The 25,404-nt window shown below is 36.1% G+C and overlaps 1 protein-coding gene across 2 annotated transcripts in view; it reads left to right on the top strand.

Moving 5' to 3' along the window:
• Positions 1-1,241: 1,241 nt before the first annotated feature.
• Positions 1,242-25,404, top strand: part of LOC144435267 (phospholipid-transporting ATPase ABCA3-like) — a 29,366-nt gene continuing 5,203 nt past the window's right edge. The window contains exons 1-17 of one of the 2 annotated variants that reach the window (XM_078123856.1): positions 1,242-1,365; positions 4,604-5,059; positions 5,384-5,680; positions 6,216-6,460; positions 8,442-8,679; positions 9,508-9,681; positions 10,659-10,840; positions 11,763-11,921; positions 12,474-12,749; positions 13,350-13,505; positions 15,684-15,894; positions 17,539-17,788; positions 19,015-19,220; positions 21,516-22,697; positions 23,269-23,468; positions 24,059-24,358; positions 24,918-25,105. In XM_078123856.1, the coding sequence (XP_077979982.1) occupies positions 4,735-5,059; positions 5,384-5,680; positions 6,216-6,460; positions 8,442-8,679; positions 9,508-9,681; positions 10,659-10,840; positions 11,763-11,921; positions 12,474-12,749; positions 13,350-13,505; positions 15,684-15,894; positions 17,539-17,788; positions 19,015-19,220; positions 21,516-22,697; positions 23,269-23,468; positions 24,059-24,358; positions 24,918-25,105 (4,589 nt within the window). In that variant the 5' untranslated portion in view covers positions 1,242-1,365; positions 4,604-4,734. Of the gene's footprint in view, positions 1,366-4,603; positions 5,060-5,383; positions 5,681-6,215; positions 6,461-8,441; positions 8,680-9,507; positions 9,682-10,658; positions 10,841-11,762; positions 11,922-12,473; positions 12,750-13,349; positions 13,506-15,683; positions 15,895-17,538; positions 17,789-19,014; positions 19,221-21,473; positions 22,698-23,268; positions 23,469-24,058; positions 24,359-24,917; positions 25,106-25,404 lie in introns of both variants that reach the window. The other variant, XM_078123854.1, reaches the window with a different exon arrangement.

Genomic DNA, 25,404 nt, shown 5'->3' with positions numbered 1-25,404 from the left:
CCTGCTTTACTGATCAATTTATCCAACCTCTTCTTATTTTGTTGTGTAATATTTCCACCCCAGCAAACAATACAGTAACTTATAACACTATGTATGACAGCTCCATAAAACAACGAAAGTATATCCTGATTAACATTAAAAGACCGCAACTTTCTTAAACAGTACAACCTAGCGGTGAGAGTATGGGTAACGGAGGCTAGGGCGTCCCGGAACACGATAGCATACATCGTGGAAAAAGATATGTTATGAAAACAAAACCAGATGTCCGAAACTTCAAAAATTAAGTATATTGCGCGGTCAAAAAATCTCCTCGGAAATTTACATAATTGCACTGGCACTACCCTTGTAGTTGAAGTTGCAGCGTTATTTTTGTTTCTGAGCATTTATCGTTCAAAAATTAAAACTAGACAAGACAGACAGACAGACAGACAGACAGACAGACAGACAGACAGACAGACAAATAAATAAATAAATAAATAAATTAATTAATTAATTAATTAATTAATAAATAAATAAATAAAAAAATAAAAAAATTGCAATACATTGACAGCCCCCCTACCAAAATGATTCGCAACCTCACATGATCTATGACGCCATCTTATCCTTAAGTTATAGGTGAGGTACATTTATGGTTCGCATTTAAATACCAAGGATCACTATGGCGCAAAACCGATAGTAGCGGTACAGTATACGGTAGAAATTAAAATACAGGAATGTATTTGTAAAATGTGTAAAATGTATGAAGCCTTATACTACCCATATTACTATATAATACCGAATAGATAAATTTGTGTGTAAATAGACCAGTAATCAATAATGTAATCGATTGATCGATCGATCGATTTGTTGGTTGGTTGATTGGTTGGTTGACTAATAAATGGATGGAAGGTTATATGCTAATGTCGGCTAGTTATACGTTAAAATACAAATTGACGACTCGAAAAATTATGCATGTAAACAGTACAGAGCGAACTAATCAGCACGACAATACTTTATGATGCGAGGACAGTGAAGATGTTTCCCGTAAAAAAACACACATTGTCATAAAATAACAAGCTACCCTGGATATATATTATGTTAAAATACACCGATTGCGCACATTAATTTTAATACAATAACATAGCGAATCCGGAGGACGTCAACCCTGGCAAAACATCAAAATGACGTGTAGCCATCTCGATTCTAATGGCCTAGGAGATCATGTGATCCGATCATGTGACAATGACATCATTACAAAACACTGCAGCATCAGAGCCGATCGGAGGAAGTACGAAGAGTGTGCCCCCTCTTGGAGATCAAGACCACCGGGAAACAGAGCCTTCCCCTCCACAAACTTCTTTCTTAACCGCTTCGCTTCCTTACTAGGTACGTATTTAAGTCGTTTTAAGGAGTTCAAATTAATGCATATTGGAATCAAGTACTAAAGAAGTTGCGAATTTCGTATTGCGTCACAACGTAGCTGAGAACGTGAGGTGCGATAGTGTGCTGCGTTGTTGTCCCAGAACTGCGACCGATTGAGCGAGTTAATCTGTAAGTATGTATTACGCAATGACTTGTAAATTTACAAATAACGGTTTGTTTAGTGTTAATGTGAAAATGTGAAATTTTGCCGGTTGTTTTAACGGTAAAGGCAGCTGAAAAGTAACTACGTCATAAAGTTAGTCATTTCTTCAATGGGGTTGTTTACGTTACTTCGCTATCCGCAACTCATTGTCATATGGCCATACACACACAATCGTAATCGTTTATATTGTTGCAGAGATAGAACGTCTGCTGTACTGTACACTCACCTCCCTATTCGCGAAAGTTCGTTACCCGGAAAGACCAAAAGGCCGAATGACGCTGTCACCGTTTTTTTGATAGCGATCAAATTTATGCATTCTTCGATCAATTACAGAATTTTACTATGTAAATATGAAGAAAGGGGCGAAAATAAAAGGTTTTGTTTGTGTATTTTCAGACTTCGTATATTTATTTTCATATTTACGGGAGCTTCGAAGTGACCAAACTTATAATGTTTAGTACACCGTTTACTCAATATTCTTGTATGATGTTGTCTTCGATTTGCGATTGATATGAAAGCAAAGGTCGAACTTGTTAGTCGTATGGGTTTGTCATATCATCAAAGCGATAGTCTGTTCCTGATCAGCTGAATGGATTGTGCAATGCACGGTTGAATGTCGTCACGTCATACGCAGTTTCGTTTCTCCACTTGTACCACAGGTCACTTTAATTCAAGTGTAGCTCACTTTGCGGTTCCTGAAATAACACTCGTTTACATTAAAGGGGGAGTAACCATTTTGTAAATTGTACAAATATAAAGGTGTCCAAAAAAAAAAATTTGCGATTAACACCTTCCAACTTCCAAGAAGTGTTTTGACTAATTGTGAATAGAAATTGTCATTTGATAAGAACCCAGCACAGAGTTTATGAACATTCAGTCGATTATAACTAAGGTGTTTGTTGTCGATGAATTGAGTTTAGTGAAGTAATTTTATAGTTTGATGCACTTCATTTTGGGCAAATATATGATGTGATATTTTGGAGTTGTGAATCACAAGGTGTGACTGTATGAGTCAGCGTTTTATTCAAAATATTGTAATTAAAATAAGTAAAATGTCTTTGTTGATCAAGTATTGTGATAAGTCTATAAATAGCACACTGATGGCCCAGGCCATATTTTTGTTTGTTTTGGTGCACTTTAGATGACCTTGGGGTTATGATAGTGTTAAAATAATAATTGCTGTGTGGTAACTGGTACAATGTTTTTTGAAATATTTGTTGTATCGTGTCACATTCCCTTGTGTTGTAACTAGATATGTGACTTCTCGCAAGTTTCTAAAACTATATATTGTCAGTTCTGTTGCATGTTCGTAAATAGATGAAGTGATTAAAATGTAGAATAGTTTAATTAATTTAGGTGGCATGTTGACAACATCAACGAAAAGAAAGAACACTTTGTGATTAATTCCTCCGAATTCCTTGAAAATCAACTACATAGTCAATAGAAATACTTTTGTTGTCAAGGAAATATTGCCTGACCAGCTGGAGGTAATGGTTTGGTCTGACTTGTGAGATGCAGTAAAAGTTTGTCCTCTTGGAGTGGTGATGACCATGTTTTATGGTATGTGTGTGGGTGTGTAGGAGAGGGTGTGGGTGTCTGTTTGTACAAAATTTGCATGTCATTGATTCTGGTATTCTTGAATGAATTAACTAAGACATTTCATATGTATCGGTGACGATGTTTAAATTCCAAAATAAGAATATTTTGAAAAAGACAGTCAGTGCTTTGATATGTTTTAGCAAGGAATTGCATCAAAGATTCTCTCTCTCTCTCAAACATCAACAAAAAAAGGTTTCTCCAGTGTATACATACTGACAGATGTATTAGTGTGATTTTGTGATGTTATTACACCTGTGGTCCTATGCTTGTAAGTACTATATTTAGCCAGCTGAGTGGCCTTTATGAGGTAAAGAACACTGTTTTGAATAGCGTGTTGCTATGGAAACCACTAGAAAAAAAAATTTGCAACATGAATAACTGAGGAAGCATCCAGGATAGGACTTGAAACTGTTGCCATTCAAAACAACAGCATGTTCAGAAAGGATAGATTATAATTACTTCCTTATTAACATGAATAACATTAATTTATAGTAAATTATACTACTGACTTTAACAAAGCGCTAGAATTCATTTCGAGTATAAATGAAGATGCTGTGTAATAGATATGTAATTGTGATCAACCTAGGGAGCTTAGATAATTGTTTTATGAATAGCCTAGGGAAACCACTAACAGAGGTAGACCTAAAGAACCTGTAATAGTTTACATTGTAATACCAACCATTTAGAACATAAATTGTACTTGTAAAGCTAACCATGAGTGGACATTGTTCATTGTTTGCCCAGAAATCAGGACAAGTGCGTGCTTTGCAGTATATTACTATTATAGGTTATGTCTAGTGGTGCTTTTGAAGCTCCTTAGGAATGAAATCCATATTGAAAGGCTAACCTGTGTGTTTAGTATGCATAGGCTGCATTCTAATTAGTAGCAAGTATAAAGTATAGGGTGTGTCAATATTGATTACCTCATGGGGAAGGTTTGAGAGATACTGCTTCTGTGTTAATGAATATTGAATTGAATAAACAGTGACATCATATGCTAATTAAAACTCATTTGCATTATTAATGAGTATCTGTGAGCATCATTATCATCATCATCATCATCGTCATATTTTGGAGTGTTGTGTTGCCATAGAAGTTAAAAAATACCCATGTGACAGTTAATTTACATAAATTGTATGATGTCATAATGTAGATGAACATAGATATTCGTGTTGGTACGTACTGCTTCTCAGGAATGTGTTTGAAGGGTTCTTTTAGTAGAACTGTGGAATGTTCACAGGAAAGCAACAAGTTGTTACTAATACCTTGTTTTGTCATCCAAACCCCCAAACGTCATCCCTCCCAGAATAAAAAAAGCAGAAAGAAACAGATTAGATGCAAAAAGATTTACTGCACTAATGAAATATTAAAGTAACATTGTCCTGCCATATTTTGAAATGTTTATTTAGTCATTATTTGTATCTTTTTTTATTCTTTCAGATAAACAATCAGCAAGAGTTGCCAACTTACAACTGGAATGACCAAATGTCTATGTCGTCCAGGTTGTAAATTCATCATTTAACAAAAGGGAAGTACTTCACCCCCCCCCCCCCCCCAAACATTTGATAAGAATGGCTGGTAGAGGATTGAGACAGTTTGGCTTGTTAATGTGGAAGAATTTCCTACTACAGAGACGGGCACCTTGGGTTACTTTGTTTGAGCTTGTCCTACCAGTTTTATTTGCGTCACTCTTGATAGCTTTCCGCACACTAGTCGACTATAATTTTGTTCATAACAATACAACATACCCATCGTTTGAAGTGAATCAACTGCCCATTCAATTGACACCACCATTTGGCACAGGACATTGGCAGTTTGCTTATGTTCCAAATATTTCTGTTGTGGAAGATCTCCTGGATCAAGTCTCAAGTAATCTGAACAAAAATCTTCAAAGAGGTGAGAATTTAGTGAAATATTGAAACTCCCAATTTAGAAATGTTGTACCAAATGTAAGAAAGTTCAAAATATCAAAAATATGAACCATACACTGTGACTATAGTTATCAGCAGATAAGTAATGCGAGATATAATATGACAAAAGTCATACAAATCTTCTGATATATAATACAGAAAGTGGGTATAAGCACGGAATCAGATTTTCGCATCCATGGCTGTTCCATGAATGACTTGCCAAATAGCATGACCAGCCATTAAAAACCAATATGGCAGAAACAATATAGATGACAGTTTGATGTAAAATTATTTTCAAATATATTTTCAGGTCGTGGCTTTGCAAATGTAGCAGATTTAGAAGAATATACCAGGATACAATCCAGAAGATCATCAGCCGTCCTTGGTGCTGCAGTGTTTAACAATGAATTTCCTGACGACGACACTTTACCATTGACTGTAGATTATTCCATTCGTCTTGCTGCTACACCCCGCAACAAGGCTCACTTTTATGACAGAGACGACAACCCACTTGCTAACACAAGTCAGTGGTTCACTGATTTACTCTTTCCCATCGTAGCCTTTCCCGGACCACGACTTAGAAATGATACAAAAGGCGGAGCGCCAGGTGAGAGTGCCATATAGCCATATATTAATTTCTTCATTGGCTTGCTGTAGCATGTGACATAAATAGTATTCAGTTTGTTAAGATGTGAGGAAAAAACTTGTAACTTAGTAACACAGCGTTTGTTGACCTGTTCACCCTACAAATTACTTGATAGGTAGATTATTGTCTTGTAAATATCAACACCACATGATTGTATATTTCATGTTGTATACTTCACATTTTCTGTATGACGAGAAATTTTGGTTTTAGAATACAGGCACACAGCCACACAAAACCACATACACATGCTCACACACACACACACACACACACACACACACACACATACGGACACATGGACACAAACCCACACAAAACCACATACATACATAGACACATGCACACACACGTACACGTGTACACACATGTACACACACACACACACACACACACACACACACGCACACACACACACACACACATATATATATGAGTATCAGTGTGGAAGTATGATATATTGTATTTATGCTTACATTCCTATATTTTCTAACAACAGGGTACGACAGAGAGGGATTCCTGGCGATACAACAAGCCTTTGATAAAGCAATTATTCAGCATCGAGGCGAAAGTGTTGATGACATGGAATTAGTGATGAATCGTTACCCTTATCCGCCATATGTGGATGATGCTTATGTTATTGTCATTCAGTCCCAGTTACCAGGGTTACTAATGTTGAGCTTAGTCTTCGCAGCTCTGAATATAGTCAAGGATATCGTCTATGAGAAAGAAAAGAAACTAAAGGTGAGTTGAAATATAAATAAAAGGTGGGAAAAGTTCCTGGCATATTGTCATTCATGAATTTGTTGGCACCCCTACATATCTCTGTCATACAATGTTGTAGAAGTTTTTACTGTCAGTATAATGCCAACCATAGAATAATATCGTATGAAATTGACCTTAACGAACAAAACAAGTGATGCAATTCATACATTTTTAGTGAGAAAGATGTCTTTCCATATCATATGTTAGAAACAAGGTCCTGATAAGTCAAATCTACAGGTGAGTTCAGATATTTGAGATGGCATAAAAGTAGATGAGGTGCATAAAATCTGGTAACTTGTGGCTGTAATACTTGGCATATTCTTGTCTTATCCTACTATTAGTAGCCTATACATGAAGGATGGTAGTTTTCCATGTAGACCCTTTGACCATACATGGAAAGCATTTTGTGTTTAAGGGGCGTCATCGAAATCAAAAGCATCGTAATTACGCGTCGCTACGAGTAAAGACTAGTAACTACTAGTAGCTACGATGTACTACGAGAAACGGGAGATAATGAGGTGTGCAGGTTCATGAATAACTGACAATAGATAATAAGTTTACATTTCTTTGTTTCCCTTAACGATGTCGTCTTTACGCGTAGATACACGTAATTTTTTATCGCCAACACACAATAGATAGTGATTCTCACCTTCCATGTTTCCAATGATGACATCGTCTTCTATCGTAGTTGATCGTAGTTTGACATAATTTTCGATCGTCAAAGAAAACCACGTACTCAGCCAGTAATGTGCTGATGAAACTAGTACTGCACATGTTTTTATGAGTGCAAGTTCATGGGCGATATTCATTAAAAAAAAACAATAAGATATGCACGAAATCAAAGTTTCAATATTCAGTACAAACTAACAGTACAACTTACAAGCTCACGCTTGGCGGCCATGGTAGGGCCAAGAAATGCTGTTGAATTTCCGGGTTGCGGAAGTGCAGTTTTGACTTTTATATCATCGAATAACGGGATTTGTTTTATATATTCTAAAACAACAACTAATTTTTTATGTTTCTCAGTACAGTAACATTCCTAAATGATGGGGTTGAGTTGAGAAATCGCAATGTTCGGCAACACGTGGCGTGATGCATGATGTCGGTAGATATATAAACATAGAGACGCAAGTGATGAACGTATTCAGTTATTCGTAGCCCGAAATTTTGTTATATAAATGACGTTTTTCCTCAAAATTTTGAAGAAACAAAACGTTTTTAGGTGACTTCTAAATCAATCAAATCAAACGATATATTAATGCGAGACAAGCTTTAGTTTTTAATTTGTTTTTGTGGACAATGTTCGATTTCGACTGACGAATCCTGCGACTAGAATCTAACACGATCAATGCACCGTTCAGCAGCCAGACGAAAATGGTCGACATGTTTGTTGACCAGCCGAGAAGTGCATATTAAGGAACTTGTGAGGCAGTCCGAATAAATAGATGTAAAATCCGACGTTTCGAATAAAAATTCTTCTTCAAGGTATTTTTAGGCAAGACATATTAGGTAAACATCTAAATATATCTGAAACACTTAGTTGACTTACTAGCCGACTGTACGAATGCCATAGAACTTAGAAGGCATCGAATGAATAACATTGAAAAAAGTAAGCGTGAAACTGATTTGCGCACAGGTAAGAAAATCTTTTTGTTTCGTTATTTTTTTCACGATGAAGACTACGCGTAAATGGTCGTAGTTTGGGCTCATGAATAACGGACAATAGGTGTTTACTTTTTATTGTCTACAACCTAAAGTACATGAATATGCGTTGAGACTTATGAATATTCACCGTAGTACATCGTAACTACTAGTAGTTACTAGTAGTAGCGACGCGTAATTACGATGCTTTTGATTTCGATGTCGTCCCTAATACACTTCACTTCCATATTATAAGATAGTTGTATTCTAGTGTAGTGTAGTGTATAAACCATGTACTTGCATGTCTTCTATGTTGCAGGAGTCCATGAAGATGATGGGACTTGCCAACTGGTTGCATTGGTTAGCATGGTTCATTAGGTACTTCATACTACTGGTGATTTCACTGACTGTCTGCACTATACTGTTCACAGTAGATGTTGGCAGTCATGGAGCTGTCATTAATAACACTGATCCGTCCGTTCTCTTCGTATTTCTATTGATTTATGCTATAGCCACTGTAACCTTCTGCTTTGCCGTCAGCGTGTTTTTCTCAATCGGTAGGTACATTTAGAAATGAAAGCTTACAAAATAATTCCGTATTTACACAGGTGTAATGTTTTCTGACATCAGTTTTGATATTTCAGTAGCTGGCCAGGTGATATATATATATATTTATACATGATGAAGTTTTCATTCACCTTTGACCTCTGTGCTCATTTACCTATGACTCATAGATGCCTCACCCTTGCAATATTTCATCAGTATTTGTTTTATGTGTTTTCATTACAGACATCAAAACAGCAACAAAAATTGTCTATATTACATGTGTATTGAAGGAGTTGTTCCGTTATGAAATATAATTCACAATGCAAAATAGTTTGATAAGCTAGTCTCGATATCAAAATTTGTGCTCTACCAATGCAAATGACAAAATGTAAAATAAAAAGTTGTGTAAAAATTATATATATATGGGATGTATCACTGAAGGGAATAAGCACTCAGGAGTCATGAATATTCATTGTGCAACCATAGCTATATTAGTTCTGCTGACTCCATTGGCCCACAGCAAAAGATACCAAGTAAAGGCACAAGATCAACTTGATGTTTTCTCTGAAATTGCAAGTAATTGTAGGTGATGTAAAATTATGAAATGACTCTCCAGAACCCATAGTTTATGAAAATGTCAGGTCTGTTTCCTGGGTTTGGTGAAAACCCTTTGACAAATTTTCATTTGAAACAATGGTGATTTTACTAGATTTTAGAGAATGTTTTATCTGACAGGTTTTCACCCTTTGGAGATACAATGCAATACAATACAATTCTACACAATATGGTGAAGATGATTTATGACCTAACATGATTTAATATCTCTGGTCTTTTGACAGCAAACACAGCTGCCGTTGCTGGTGGAGTCCTGTTTTTCCTGACCTATGTACCATACTTATTTATCCAACCACGGTACCAGGATATGTCGCTTGGTGAAAAACTGGGTGCATGCTTACTGTCCAACACTGGTATGTGTATGGGGGCTCAGCTGATTGGCATGTTTGAAGGCACTGGTATGTATTATAATATAGTAGTATGGTGTTAGTGGTGTTGAGGGAATGTGTAGTATCCTAGAACTTTGGCAAAGTCTTAGAAAATTAAGAATGAATATATTGATATAAAATTACGCCAGAAAATGGTCTGATGATAAATAAATGTAAAGAGACATAATTTAATATTTTACATGATGGACCTATCTTGTTCACCATTCTCTGTCAATAAAAATTTGTTAACCTGTAAGCTTCCTAAAGAGATGAGAAAAGTTCCAATAACTTTGAAATAGGTACCCATTTGCTAAGGTTTCAGAAACCAGGAAACACAGAGAAGGTTCTCATAGTATATTGTAAAACTCTGTGAATTTTTCCCATACACTAGTATTAGACCATAATATTGGTGAGCAACCCTGATAAAAATGATGGAAGATACTGTGGTAGATTAACTTTACCTTAAAGCTCAATGTTTGAATCCCATGCTCTCGCATCATTAGTTAATACAACTGCCAATATCAGACCATAAATGAATGGAACGTGTCTCAAACAGGGAAAGTAAACAACTGAATTGGATTAATAACACTCGGCACAGTGTGTTGGAAGCACAGAGACTTGTATTACACACTACGGTTTGATAAGAACAGTTTCATGGCCTCTATGTAAAGTGGTTATAAAACTGTCCTTATCAAACCATGGTGTGTAATACAAGTCTCTGTACTTCCAACATGCTGTGCCAATTGTTATTAATCCAATTCAGATGTTTACTTTCCCTGTTTGTAACAGATTCCATTCATCCACAGTCTGATGTCAGCAGTTGTATGTAACCTTATCAGTTGGGGGGACATAAGGGATTTGATAGGACCATTTTTGTGCTCTAAAGCTGTGTCAGGCAAGTGTTTTTTCACACGTAAGTGATCCTAATCTGACCTGGGTCTCTAGCAAAAACTTGGCGAACAGTCTGGACACTAAGCAATGAATGTCTATGTTTGGTTTTCTAACAGGTGAAGGCGTTCAGTGGAGTAACATACACCGTGGTGTGTCTGTGGACGATGATTTTACATTCCTACATGTCTTAGCTATGCTATTGTTTGACACTTTGCTGTATTCAATCATTGCATGGTATATGGAAGCTGTATTTCCTGGTGAATATGGAGTACCACAACCATGGTATTTCCCTGTCACTGTAAGTAGAAGTTGTAACTCACAGATATGTGACAACATATTATTAATCAAAGGTGGTGGCACTACAGCATAGGTCTATGTATTTGAGAACCATAGTATGTCAGCTGAGATGGAAAATTGTGATAAAATATATATTGTAACATCCTCATACAGTGGGTTTTCCTTAAGATGATTTAGGGTGAGAGTGTGCTGTGGGTAAACCACAATGATTCAAGGGATGCCTTTTGAAGAAAAAATATATATATACGTGTCAAGGTAGTGACTAGTCAAGATACTTAAAAGTTATTGATGGGTGTAAAAAAAACACATTTACATTTATATTTGTTTGGTTTGCATGAGTAATGTTTCCAAGTTGAAACCTATGTTAAACTGTCAAAGCCTTCAAAATGAACATATGGAATTGAGAGTATGGGTGTGTATAACTATGTAAATACATATTGCATACTTGACAACAGTGTATGCATACATGACAAGTTTTGTATATAAGTTGTTCTATTGAGAAATTCATTTACACAATCAAATTATATTTTGATAGCATATGGGTGTGGTCATATTTATGATAGTTTAGTTATACATACATACATACATACATACATACATACATACATACATACATACATACATACACACACATACACACATACATACATACATATACATACATACATACATACATACATGCATGCATGCATGCATGCATGCACGCACGCACGCACGCACGCACACACACGCACGCACACACACACACACATACATACATACATACATACATACATACATACATACATACATACATACATACATACACACATATACACACATACATACAGTACATACAACTACACACACACACACAAGTTTTTGTACACTTTGTTCTATTGATAAATTGACTTTGAGTGCTTCATCAACTAATATTCTAACAGCGCACTTACTGGTGTGGTCCAAAGCCATGTTTGTTGGTGGAAGAAGATGAAGAACAAATACCACTGGTACAAGACAGGAGAGAAAGTGATGTTTCTGACTTCCTTGAGCCTGATCCTACAAGTATTCCCGCTGGCATCAGAATAAAGAAACTTAAGAAGGTATTGTGTTGTATGGCATCTTAAATTTTCCAAATAATTTTGAGGAAATGTTAGACCAGGAATTTGATGTACTGAAATTCGTAAAGTTTGTGTATATTCACCGAGATGTCTTTCTTTGCAGAGTTGATTTATACGATGTACTACTTACCTTGGTTCTAAAGTCCAACAATTACTTGATATATTGGTTATTTTTGTAGGTCTAGCAGACTTGTCACTGGAAATGATAACATTTGCTATAATGAGGCAATTGGAGTATAGCTCGCTGATTGCAAAACACTACTTCACTTCAAGGACAGAACTGATATCACGATAAGAATATCAAAATCCAAATGATTCTCCATTCCTCCTGTGTTTAGATTGTTTCTCCAAGCATTAAAACAATGTTTGGACTCCAAAATTTTTGCTATCCTCAAAAAAATTCAACATGTTCAAGCTCATGAAAGGAAAGATTTTTTTTACATAAGTTCATATATACTTATTATTTTGCTTTGTTAATTCTTACTTTTTGTTGACGTTTTTCTTATCTTTTTTTCTGCATCATTTCATATACAGGTGTTTGATAAAAACAAAGCAGCAGTTGATGGAATAGATCTGAGTATGTATGAGGGTCAAATTACTGCTTTGCTGGGTCATAACGGCGCTGGTAAAACGACAACTCTGTCCATGCTAACTGGTCTGTTTCCAGCCACTGGTGGTACTGCCTATGTAAATGGCTATAATATTGCTACAGAAATGTCTGCTGTTAGGTCGAGTCTTGGTCTGTGTCCTCAACATGATATTCTCTTTGACAGACTCACTGTAGAAGAGCATTTGTATTTCTTTGCTAAGGTATGGTCAACAAGAATTTTGTCAAAATTTGCACTTGAAAATGAGAAAAAAATATCAGGATGGTGCTGAGCTGGAAGATAAGATGTAATATAGATGAAAGTTAAAAATTTATTACTTGCATTCCTTCAGTGTTACAAGAGTGACTCAGTGGTAACCATGATACTTCATCTGAATGATGTAAATGCAGGTACATACACAGACTATAGTGCAGACTACCAGTTTGAAAGCAATTATTGTTGTTTGCAAGAAGTTAACTGATCATGAATGCATGTGAAACATTATTGATCATTGTGATAAGCCCAGTGAAATTATTACACACACACACACACACGCACACACACACACACACACACACACACACAGAGACACACACACAGAGACACACATACATACATACATACATACATACATACATACATACATACATACATACATACATACAGACACAGACACAGACACATGCATACACACGTACGTACGTATGTACATACATACATACACACACACACACACACACACACACACACACACACACACACACACACACACACACAAGTACTTATTATGCTTACAAATCATAAAATACTTTGTGTTTTCCAGCTGAAAGGTCTTCAGTCAAATAAAGTTCAAGATGAAATTGATAAATACATCACAGCGCTGGGACTAGAAGATAAACGAGATGTACAATCTAGAGCATTATCTGGTGGGATGAAGAGAAAGTTATCTGTTTGTATTGCACTCATAGCTGATTCTAAGGTATGTAATTATGGCACTTCAAAAACTCTGGCTTGTTATTTCAGATCGATGGGTTTTCACATCATGGAAATGGTAAACGTTTTCAAGAATAAAATAGTCCAATATGTTGTGCTCAAATATTATGTATGACTTGTATGTTTTAATGTTAGATTTTCATTAGTGTTTTACTGTAAAACCTCAAAATTGTTTGTTTTGTTTTGGTTGCAACAGTGACTTTACCTCACTATATTGTATGCCACAAGTTGTTCATTTGTTTTTACAAACATCTTTAGGAGTATGAACGTTCTTGGCATGTGTGATAATATAATCTTGACAAGCTGGTAAATGTTGGCAGTACTGTGTCGTGTAATCATCGGTATTGAGCAGGTCTCCTGACACCATGATGGCATTGCTGAGTTTGCATTGCATTGATGTATTTCAGGCGTTATACTGGTGATGTGGTTATTTTAAACTATCACCAGTGTTCGGCTGAAATATACCAATGAATGCCTTACACCGTTGGATGAGCAGAAGAAGTGAACAGTAATCACAACTGAAGTCTTGTAAATTAATTAATGTTGAATATTGTAAGATATAAAATTATGTGTGCATAATTCATGGAGTCAGCAGAAATAATATATCTATGGTTGCATAATGAATATTCATGACTCCTTAGTGCTTATTCTCTTCATGAATGCTTTTAAAAACAATAATAATTGAGATTGCAGTAATTGGTTTGTCTGATATGTGTTGTAATTTACTTTCATGGTTGTATCAAAAAAGTTTATCTTTGCAGATTTTAGTAGTGCAGCACTACAGTGATGCAGAATTAAGTGATGCAGTATGGATGCAGTAGGCACGATTGATAAGTGTCGTAGTTCTACTATCCCAAGTTTTATCTCTCAAACTGCAGAGATTTAAACATTGCAGCACTTAGCAGACAAGCACAATTAAGTGATGCAGTATGGATGCAGTAGGCACGACTGATAAGTGTCGTAGTTCTACCATCCCATGTTTATCTCACAGACTGCAGTTATTTAGCCTTGCAGGGCCACATGCCCACTACATTGCTGTGGAAAAAAGTGTTTGTTTTGTTCCGGGTTTTCACCACCTTAATGTGAAGATGAGACCAGATTTAGGTTTTAATTAGCATATCTCCCAGAGAATGGCGTCGTCTCATATTTTGCTTAGGAAATTGTAAAATGAAATGTCAGAAAAAGTCAGAAGTAATAGAAACTGAAATAGCAGATAAAAATAGTGTCCCTGCTGATTTTCGCAAGAATTTTGTAAATCTTGGTACAGGGAATTACATAATGACATTAGAAGAAATAGTACTAATAAAAACAAAATGAGAACATATAGATTGTTCAAAACTGTTTTTGGTTTTGAGAAATATCTTCTGCAAATTTAAAATCCTGCTTGTAGAAAAGTAGTGACTAAATTTAGAATTTCTCAGATTAAAATATTCAAATTGAGTTGGGTAGACTGTCTTGAAAGATTCTGTAAATTTTGTCAAAAAATGGTAGAAGATGAATTTCATCATTTAAGTCTTATTATACAAATGAAACTTTTTTATCTTTGTCATTAGATAATTCAAATTTTCATTCCTTAAATGACAAAAGTAAATTTGTGCACATTTTGACATCAGAAGATAAACTTCCTCTTGGAAAATTTCTTGTTGATGTAAACAGTCATCGAGCCGTTGGTGAAAGGATTGTTACAGTATTGTATTCACTTTATTTCTGTATGTTATTTTTGTATGCTTCACCATGCTTGCTATGGCATGTTGTTATGCAATAAATAAAGAATTGATTGATTGATTGATTGGTTGATTGATTGATTGATTGATTGATTGATTGTTAAACATTGTATAGAAATGACTTATCATCATCATCATCATGTCAAGCTACCTTGGGCACTTTTGACCATTTTTCTCCATTTATCATGTGCAATAGTTGAATGCTGAATTACAATGTTCATTTAGGTCTTACAACAAAGTTGTTATTCAATGTGTTTGGAACATGGCAATCTGAATCTGAAGCTGAGTTTGCACCCTTCTTTTGCTCCATCATTGCAACAGTTATTGTCATTTAATATGTAGATTTAATAAAGAACAGTTGATTCCATTTCCATGGTGTTTGGTCTCGTGGTGTGTGATGCCGGTAAGACTATAAATAGACAAATCATTTCTTTACCCAGGTGGTAATGTTAGATGAACCAACTTCAGGGATGGATCCATCAGCCAGACGATTTACTTGGGATTTGCTTCAGCAGCACAGAGAAGGCAGGACCATCTTACTGACAACACATTTTATGGATGAAGCTGACTTACTGGGTGATCGTATCGCCATCATGAGTCATGGACAAATCAGATGCTGTGGAAGTTCTTTGTTCCTGAAAAAGAAATATGGTGAGAATTTCTTTAGGACTCCTTCCATTCAGTAGAAATTATAGCAGGCTTAATAATAATACCACAAATTTATAATGTGCCTTTCCCCCTGAAAGCTCAAGGTGCTCTCAATTATTACCCCTGACATGGATCAATGGCAGCACAATGACACCTTATCTCACTTGAGAGCATACAATCCAATGCAGCCTCTAAAAGCACATAGGATTAAAGCATTCACACTGCAACCTCTATCCTACCTGGTCCCCAATTACACAGCTGGGTTGACTAGGGTACACATACGATTAAAGCATTCACACTGCAACCTCTCTCCTTCCGGGTCCCCCAATTATACAGCTGGGTTGACTAGGGTACACATAGGATTAAAGCATTCACACTGCAACCTCTATCCTACCTGGTCCCCAATTATACAGCTGGGTTGACTAGGGTACACATACGATTAAAGCATTCACACTGCAACCTCTCTCCTTCCGGGTCCCCCAATTATACAGCTGGGTTGACTAGGGTACACATAGGATTAAAGCATTCACACTGCAACCTCTATCCTACCAGGTCCCCAAATTATACAGCTCGGTTGACTGAGGCACAAGCATGGTTCAAATCTCAACCAAGGACTTAAATCAGTTTGTTTCTCGACAAGAAGTATGATGTGTGTCTTTCTAATGCTTCCCTTCAATATAGATGTGTCTGGCTGGCTGACTGTCGCTATAATATCAGTTTGTGTTTATAGTTGTCCCATTCTCTGAAATCAGGTACATGAACAGATGAATTAAAACCCAACTCCAAGTTATAAGAATATTCAGTAAATTCATAACTCTTATAGGTAGAGAGGTAAATGATTGCAATGATAGTACACTCTCTAGAGAAATAGATGTCGACAGTTGTGACCAAAGGAGAACATAATGAGGCAAAATGAAAAAAAAAATTGTGTGTTTCCAATAACCCGACCGACCCTAGTTTGAACTGAGGACCCTAAACATGGTAAAAAAAAAAAATTTAAACAAAAAGAGTAGAAATTCTTTGTCTTCTTGACCTTCTTGCACATCTGTCTTCTTTCCCCAGTGATGTATGTACATTTTTCATCAAACTATCACAGAAGGGTTATTCTGACTGACATTTTGTGGGTCAAAGCAATATTTTTCAAAAATAAAGACAGTTAAATAAATAAAATAAATAAAATAAAATGAAATCCACTTGCCTTCCTACCCTATTTTCTGAGGCCATGTTATCAGAAACACATGTTACAATTATTATTTTTTTTCCACCTGAATGAACTGTACATCCATGAATCAGCAGGTAAATGTTGTACATCAAGTACACCATTCAGGTCTCTGTGTTGTCTTGGAAGTTTGAAAAACTCCTGACAATAGACATCATCTTAGCTAATCCTTGAATATACAGTTAAATATCTTGCATTTAAAAGACTGGAATGGGATAAAATGTTAAATGCTATTATATAAAGCTTGGTGCTAAGAGTTTGTTGGGTCAATACACACTTCTCTAAGACTACATGTAGTTTTAAAAGTTCAACATTTAGTTCAGGATGTATGAGTCCTGTAGACAGCAGTCAGTAGAACCGAGAAAAAAAAATTAAAAACAAGTTTGAATGTATTAGCTATAGCTGATGTAAAGTATTTGTCACTTTAGGTGTTGGGTATCACATGACGATAGTAAAACACCCGCTATGTGATGTCGGTAGGATTACTTACATAGTACATCACCATGTACCGGATGCACAGATGGAAAGCAATATTGGAGCTGAGCTTGCTTATATTCTACCACATGAATCATCAGCCAACTTTGAAGCACTCTTCACTGAACTGGAATCACAGAAGGAAGACTTAGGAATTGCTAGCTATGGAGCTTCTGTAACTACCATGGAGGAAGTCTTCCTAAGGTAAGTCAAATTGCTAGCTATGGTGCTTCTGTAACTACCATGGAGGAAGTCTTCCTAAGGTAAGTCAAATTGCTAGCTATGGTGCTTCTGTCACTATCATGGAGGAATATAGTGTTCCTAAAGTAAGTCAAATTGCTAGCTATGGCGTTTCAGTCACTACGAATTGGAAGAGGCCTTCCTAAAGTAAGTCATGTGCTATTTAAGTTATGGTGCTTGTCACTAGGGAGGAAGTCTTCCTAAAGTAATTTGTTCAAGATTCTTGGGTAATTCTGCTATCTCTAAAAGTGATCACAGATTGCATAACACCAAAGATGGTGTTGAGGGCAGTGCACCAGAGGTAACTTTCATCTTCATATTTTGCACAGCAACCTTCCTAGCATAGATCCAGGTAATACTACAAGAAGACTCACTATACAAACATATAGTCATAATATGTATAACATTGATATTCATAACCAGGCATTCATAGGGTTAAAATATATGTAGTGATTTCTCCAAATGCGTAAAACTTAATGTTTTAGTTTTAGACAACAACAAAAATGAGCTTCATATAAATGCTCATCATGATAGATAATGTAATTTAGAGACGTGGAAAAAAAATGAAATATTATTAACACAGATTGTGTTGTAGTCCTGATAAAATACTAATAATGAAAGAGGTGTGTGTTGAAAACTTGAAACAAATACCAAATCCCTGCCAATGTCTGTAGACAGGCTATTGTCCTTATGGAGATTAAATTTCTGTAGAATGTGTCTGAAAATAGCATTGCAAGGTTAGATAGTGACATGAAAGTACTTGTTGATCAAATAAGGTTTAATTTGGGAGTCGTTGTCAACTACTGCAGTTAAAGGGGTATGCTAGTTTTATGTCACACCATTCACGGTGATTAAACGGTCCTAGTCCTTCAATATTTAGGCAATTTGCCAGTGCTGTTGTCATAGCAACTATTCTCTCCATTCTGTGAGATAATAACGCAATTTTTGTACGGATTATCACAACCTTGAAAAATATGTATTATAGGCAAATTGACATGTATGTTATTATGATGTCACACATGCCCTGTCATTCAAGGAAACTGATAAATATAGACTAAAGTGTCCTTGCTGTGATGAAAACATCTCGCTGACACAATGACCGATCTGTGTCTATACCCTTACTATAGTAAACAGAGTACTGGAAATTTGATTTGTATAAAGTCAAGACATATTTGTCAAATTTCTTACAGAGTTGGAGAGGAGTCTGATGCCTCGTTGAAAGGCATACTTCAACCCAATGGACCAAATCACAAAGGGTACCGGAGTATGTCAAAAAGTGATCTATCAGATTCTAACAGTGCTAATAGTACAGCCAAAGCAGGTGTAGCTAACTCTGATGGATATGTACCCATGGAGGATGGCGCTAGCGGTAGTTTATACTTCCATCATTCTACAGGTAGGTTTATAGTTCCAGGTGTGATCACAATAGGGTCAATAACCTGATAGTGGGTGACCCTGATAATTAGGTCATGCCACTGCAGGGTCAAAAGATCAATGACCTGGTATGCTATGGTGACCTCAATACCAAGGTCATGTCCCTGCAGGGTCTAGATTTCAACAACCTTCAAAATATATGCAGTACGTACAAATGTGCAAATCTACTGACATTCAATTTCCTGGTTTGCAGTCGTGTGGAAAAAAAACTTTGTAAAATCACAATTTGAGATTTTGAGAGACTTTGTTCTGTATATTTTATCCACACAATTTTCCAAAGCTAAGATATCATCCAATTTGACAAGTATACTATGACGGTCACGCATGAAATGCAATCCCATAAACTGTTATTATGAGTTGATCATAAAATGTTTAAATTATTGTAAAACGTGTTTTTACTGAGTAGCTGTTCGTGTTTGGTGTGACCTGTAAACCATATATGTATTGTGCTGTAGTAGTTTGTCTGTGATTTTAATTTGCAAACCATAAGTGCTTGTAGCGTTATTTATTTTTTTTCAATTTTGGTGTGTTCATTTATCATATACTAGCCTGTTTATGGCACTGTCAAGATACATCGCTAACCCTCGTAATCTCAGCTTGTCTTGACCACGTTTTCAAACGATTAATGTAGCCACACCCCCAAAAGTCGTTCTCAAGTATGTTAATTTTACATGATCATATGTAAATAACATGCAAATTATCACATGTCCACTACATGTGCATGATGATGCTTTGCCTATGCTTAGCAATGCATCAACATTTGCATAATTTGCACATGAATAATAAATAATGGTCTGAGGAGTTGTCATGGTTGCAGGGACTGTACACTGTCATGGAAAGTTTATTAGGCAAAAATGTTCAAATTGTTACCATCAGTTTTGACACTGTAATCAAGACAAGCGGAGAATACGAGGGCTAGGAGTATAACCAGCTAATGATGTATCTCGACAGTGCCATAAACAGGCTAATCGTATGGTGATGCACTTACTAGTAGTATATGGTAAAATACAGTATCTTCCAAAAGACTATATGTGTTACATATTGACAAGAAGAGAATGTTGTGACGTTTGCATATTTAATGTTGAACGATACACATTGGAAAAGTCGTAAAAAAATTTGCACAGGAAATGACATGTCTCCACTTTATGAGATCATTAAATAGAAGGCTTTGTACTCTTGGCAGAATGTAGAAATTTAGAGACAATACCAAGTCCTATCAAACTATATTGATGTGATGGATTTTAAACAAAAAGAAGGAAAAAATACCAGCACAAATATGATAAAAGTCTTTTACAATGTGTAACAGTTTGCTGGACCAAATGTATGAAGAGACAATACTGCTAATCAAATCAAACAACAAAAAACAAGAAAAAAAATACCAGCAAAAATATGGATATTGATTCAGAGTGAATTTTGTGCAATGAATAACATAATTCATTGGTAAAAATAGTAACTATGGACCCCAGAATATCTATTACATTTCAAAAGTAGGATACAACCAGAAATATGGAAAAATTTGAAAATTGCTTGAAACAATATCATTCTTACCATAACTTTTTAATATACCTGAAATAACTAAAGGGATGATCACATAATGTTGCACAAGCTTAATCAGCAAACTTCATTCATTTAGGACAAAGCCCAACCCCTGACCCCCTAAATGAATGTTCACAAGTGCGACCGACATGTTTATATATGATGTAAAGCATAATAAAAATTGTAGTGGTCACACCACCACTTCGATCAATGCAATGAAAAAACATTATGGTAAAGACATTAAGATACTAACCAGAAACCCTGCACTGTATCTCACATTAGAAGTAAATTTTAATCAACTTATCAACATCTTTATAGTAAATGTAGAATTTGTTGTCATTGAAGGCATGAAAGTTTTCAAAATTTGGTTAGAATTGCGATAATAAAGTTCAGCACTCACATTGATGCCAGACTCCCTCCCCCCTAAGCGAACGCACTCTTGTGACATTCTGTGATCATCCCTAATTGTGGCTATATATCAAAGTACATAGGTTTCTTACTAACATAAAGTTGTAACTATCTAACAACGGTGGTAGTCTTCTAATATCGATAGTTGTTGTAATCCTTTCTATCTTGATGTAGTCCTGTATAGGTGCATGACCTCCCCCGCCCCCTCCTCTGCATGCCTTTGTCATAATCTTGCACATTTTTTCTTGCACTCTTTGTTGACTGACCACAGAAAGGCAAGCCTTACCAACCAGCATCTGTATTTACAATGCAGGCGTAATACTCTACATACAGCAGTTCTATGCTATGTTCATCAAGAGGGTTCTACATACCAGACGGAACTTCCTTATCATGATTGCCCAGTTGCTGATTCCTCTACTGTTCACTGTCATTGCTGTCATCGTGGCCAAGACGTACCCAGGACCTCAAACTGAACCAAAACTGGACCTCTCTCTCCAGCCATATGGAAAATCGATTGCCCAATACTCTTCTGGTAAAAATCCGACCAATCTCACCAAGCTACTGGCCAAGAACTTTGATTATCAGTTCACTGGGACAAGTACAGCTACCACCAATCTCTCTGGACATGATTACCAAAATATAACTAATTACTTACTCAAAGAGGCCACCTATAATCTTGTTGGGTTCAACCAGAAAAACATGGTATCAGCACTCTTTGAACTCAAAGACTTAAAAACACGAGCAACTTCATTCTTCAACAACCAACCATTTCATGCCATTGCATCCTCTGTGAACGCTATTGATAATGCAATACTGAAAACTAAACTGAATCACTCGTACAGCATCCAGACATCCAACTACCCGTTACCACTTACAATCGAAGAAGAAACCAATGACCATATATCTTCCACCACGACTGGTTTCTCAATTGCATTCTGTCTTGTCTTTGGTATGTCTTTCCTGGCTAGCAGCTTTGTTGTGTTCCTCATCAAAGAAAGCAGTAATAAAGCCAAACACATACAATTTGTCAGCGGTGTAGATCTCGTTAATTTCTGGCTATCGACACTAGGGTGGGATCTTCTCAACTATCTTCTACCAGTCCTGGTCATCTGTATTCTATTTGCTGCAGCTGACATCACAGCATACGCTGAAGATGGCCGACTCGGCTATATCCTCCTGCTTCTATTCCTGTATGGATGGGCTGTAATTCCCCTCATGTACCTATTTTCGTTCCTCTTCACTGTCCCTTCCACTGGTTTTGTTCGGATGACTATTTTCAACATCGTATCTGGTTTAGTATTCTTCATGGCTGTACAGATTTTGTTATTTCCAACACTAAAACTGGAGTACGTCGCCCATGGTCTGACATGGCCCTTTCTACTATCACCAAGTTTTTGTCTGGGTCAAGCACTGGCAGATTTCTACACCAACTATGAAATTATTACCCTGTGTAAATCGTTTACACCTTTCAGTGAGGCGATATGTGCACAAGAAAGTAAGTACTCCTTGTAAAAGTTGAGAATCTGGTATAACATATACATATTAAAGTTGCCTGCATATAGATATACTGTAGATAAATGTGGTATGCACAAAAACAGTTCCATTCATTTGATGAATATGAAAATGATCAAAAAGAAATATTCATGAATTTTAAAAAAAATTCGACCTTTACATGTAAAGTAGTGGGTGAAACCCAGCAAAGAAAACAGAAAAATTAGATAATGCAAGTAACAATCGATTTAATGCTTTTTAGCACAACTGAACTTCTATTGTATGTAGAACAAACTTTTTACAGATTTTTTGAGTTACAAACAGAGACTTAGTCATTATTGTTTCACAGTGATTGTTCAAGTAGGAAGCCATGATAAAATTGTTTTTATAAATTAAAATTCCAAAATAAATATCATATGTTCGTCCGTATGGCCACTTATTGTGTTGGTACCAATTCACTTTTCAAAACATTTATAAAAAAAGATGAAAAAATGTTCACAATAGATTCAAATGTAGTGTTTTTTTCTACCTAGCTTATCGTGAACAATTTGTCAAAATTTTTTTTTGTGTGACAGATATAACTTATGATGAGTCATACATTGGATGGAACCAAGATGGCGGCATTGGTCGATATCTAACTTTCCTCTTTTGGGGAGGTGTGATATACATGGCTCTGGTTTTAATTGTCGAATCCAAAATATTCAGAAAACTATGGTATGCAATCAAACCTAAAAGACCACCAAGAGAGTTGATACAATTTGGTGTTGGAGTTGAGGTAAGAATTATTTTTACAGCAAAATTAAGGGGATAGGCTAATTTTTTTTTTCACCACCAACCATAACAAAAAAAATAAAATTGTGAAGTCTTGCGAGAAATAGTGGATGTGGAAACTGACATCAATTTTAAAAGACAATATAAAACTGTTCTTCCATTCTGTAATGGCTGTACATCTAATGAGAAGAAACCAATAACACAGAGACCATATGGAAGCAATGGAAAACATAACTACCTGAACTAGACACTCACACATGAAAAAAGAATAAAAATAAAAAAAATTAAAAATCTACCTACCCCACCCATTCTAAAATTGAGCATAATCAGAACCACACAATTTATTTTTATTTTAGGCCTAATGGCTATACTATCCATCAGATTATATAATGATGTTACCATGCATACCACACTCTTCATACACACTCAGGTGGTATATGTTTCTGCTTGTGCCCATGGCGATCAGTTGTTATTGGCTTTTCAGTCAGAGATTCTTCTATGAACAGAACTTTAACTAAAGCATAAAAAATGCGTTGTCTTTTTATTTAAAATATAGCATTCCCCCCTCCATGCAATTCTTTTTTTTGATTTCAGGAAGATGAAGATGTTGCTGCAGAAAGAGAACGAATAGAAGGCACTATGATTGGTGACTTAATGGCTACTGATACACTGATTATAAAGAATCTCAACAAAGTCTACTCAACCAGTGGGTCACGGGGACTTGTTGCTGTTGATGATATGAGTTTTGGTGTGGCTCTTGGAGAATGTTTTGGGTTGCTAGGCAACAACGGAGCGGGCAAGACATCCACTTTCCAGATGCTTACTGGCGATGCTGCAATCACATCTGGTACAGCCTATGTGGATGGCTATGATATCAAACAGAATTTAAAAATTGTAAGTGTTTCAATCATTGACATGGAGTGTAAACAACACAACACAGTACAACACAACACAACACAACACAACACAACACAACACAACACAACACAACACAACACAACAAAACACAGCACAACACAACACAATACAACACAGCACAACACAACAAAACAAAACAACACAACACAACACAACACAGTACAACACAGCACAGCACAACAAAACACAGTACAACACAGCACAGCACAACACAACACAACACAACACAGTACAACACAGCACAGCACAACAAAACACAGCACAGACAACACAACACAATACAACACAGCACAACACAACACAACACAACACAACACAGCACAACAAAACAACACAACACAACAAAACAACACAACACAACACAACACAACACAATACAACGCAATGAGTATATGTAGCAGAAATTACATTGCAAAAAAAAGTAAAATATTCTTCCCAAACACAAAAATGATAAACGTGGTTATTGTCTACAGTTTGATACCATGATAGACCAGTAACAATAATATAATAATTTTTTCTGTGACTGTGCCTGTAGGTACAACAGAAACTTGGATATTGTCCACAGTTTGATGCCTTGATAGATCAGATGACGGGTAGAGAGACATTATGGATGTATGCCAGACTACGTGGTGTCCCCGAATCATACATCGGTGAATCAGTTAATAATCTCATCAGTTTAGTTTTACTGGATGAACATGCTGATAAATTAGTCAAAACATTTAGGTAAGTCACTATAAATCTCATGAAGCTGTAACTTTACTACAGTGATGATAGTCAGAATGTAGTGTCTGCACTGTAGATTTACAGCCAGGGAGTTCTGTTTAGTAGAATGTAGTGTTTGCACTGTAGATTTACAGCCAGGGAGTTCTGTTTAGTAGAATGTAGTGTTTGCACTGTAGATTTACAGCCAGGGAGTTCTGTTTAGTAGAATGTAGTGTTTGCACTGTAGATTTACAGCCAAGGAGTTCTGTTTAGTAGAATGTAGTGTTTGCACTGTAGATTTACAGCCGGGGAGTTCTGTT

Source organism: Glandiceps talaboti, chromosome 5, assembly GCF_964340395.1.
Source record: "Glandiceps talaboti chromosome 5, keGlaTala1.1, whole genome shotgun sequence".
NCBI lineage: Eukaryota > Metazoa > Hemichordata > Enteropneusta > Spengelidae > Glandiceps > Glandiceps talaboti.
The sequence above is the reverse complement of the archived record's forward strand: the minus strand, read 5'-3'. Positions and strand labels throughout refer to the sequence as shown.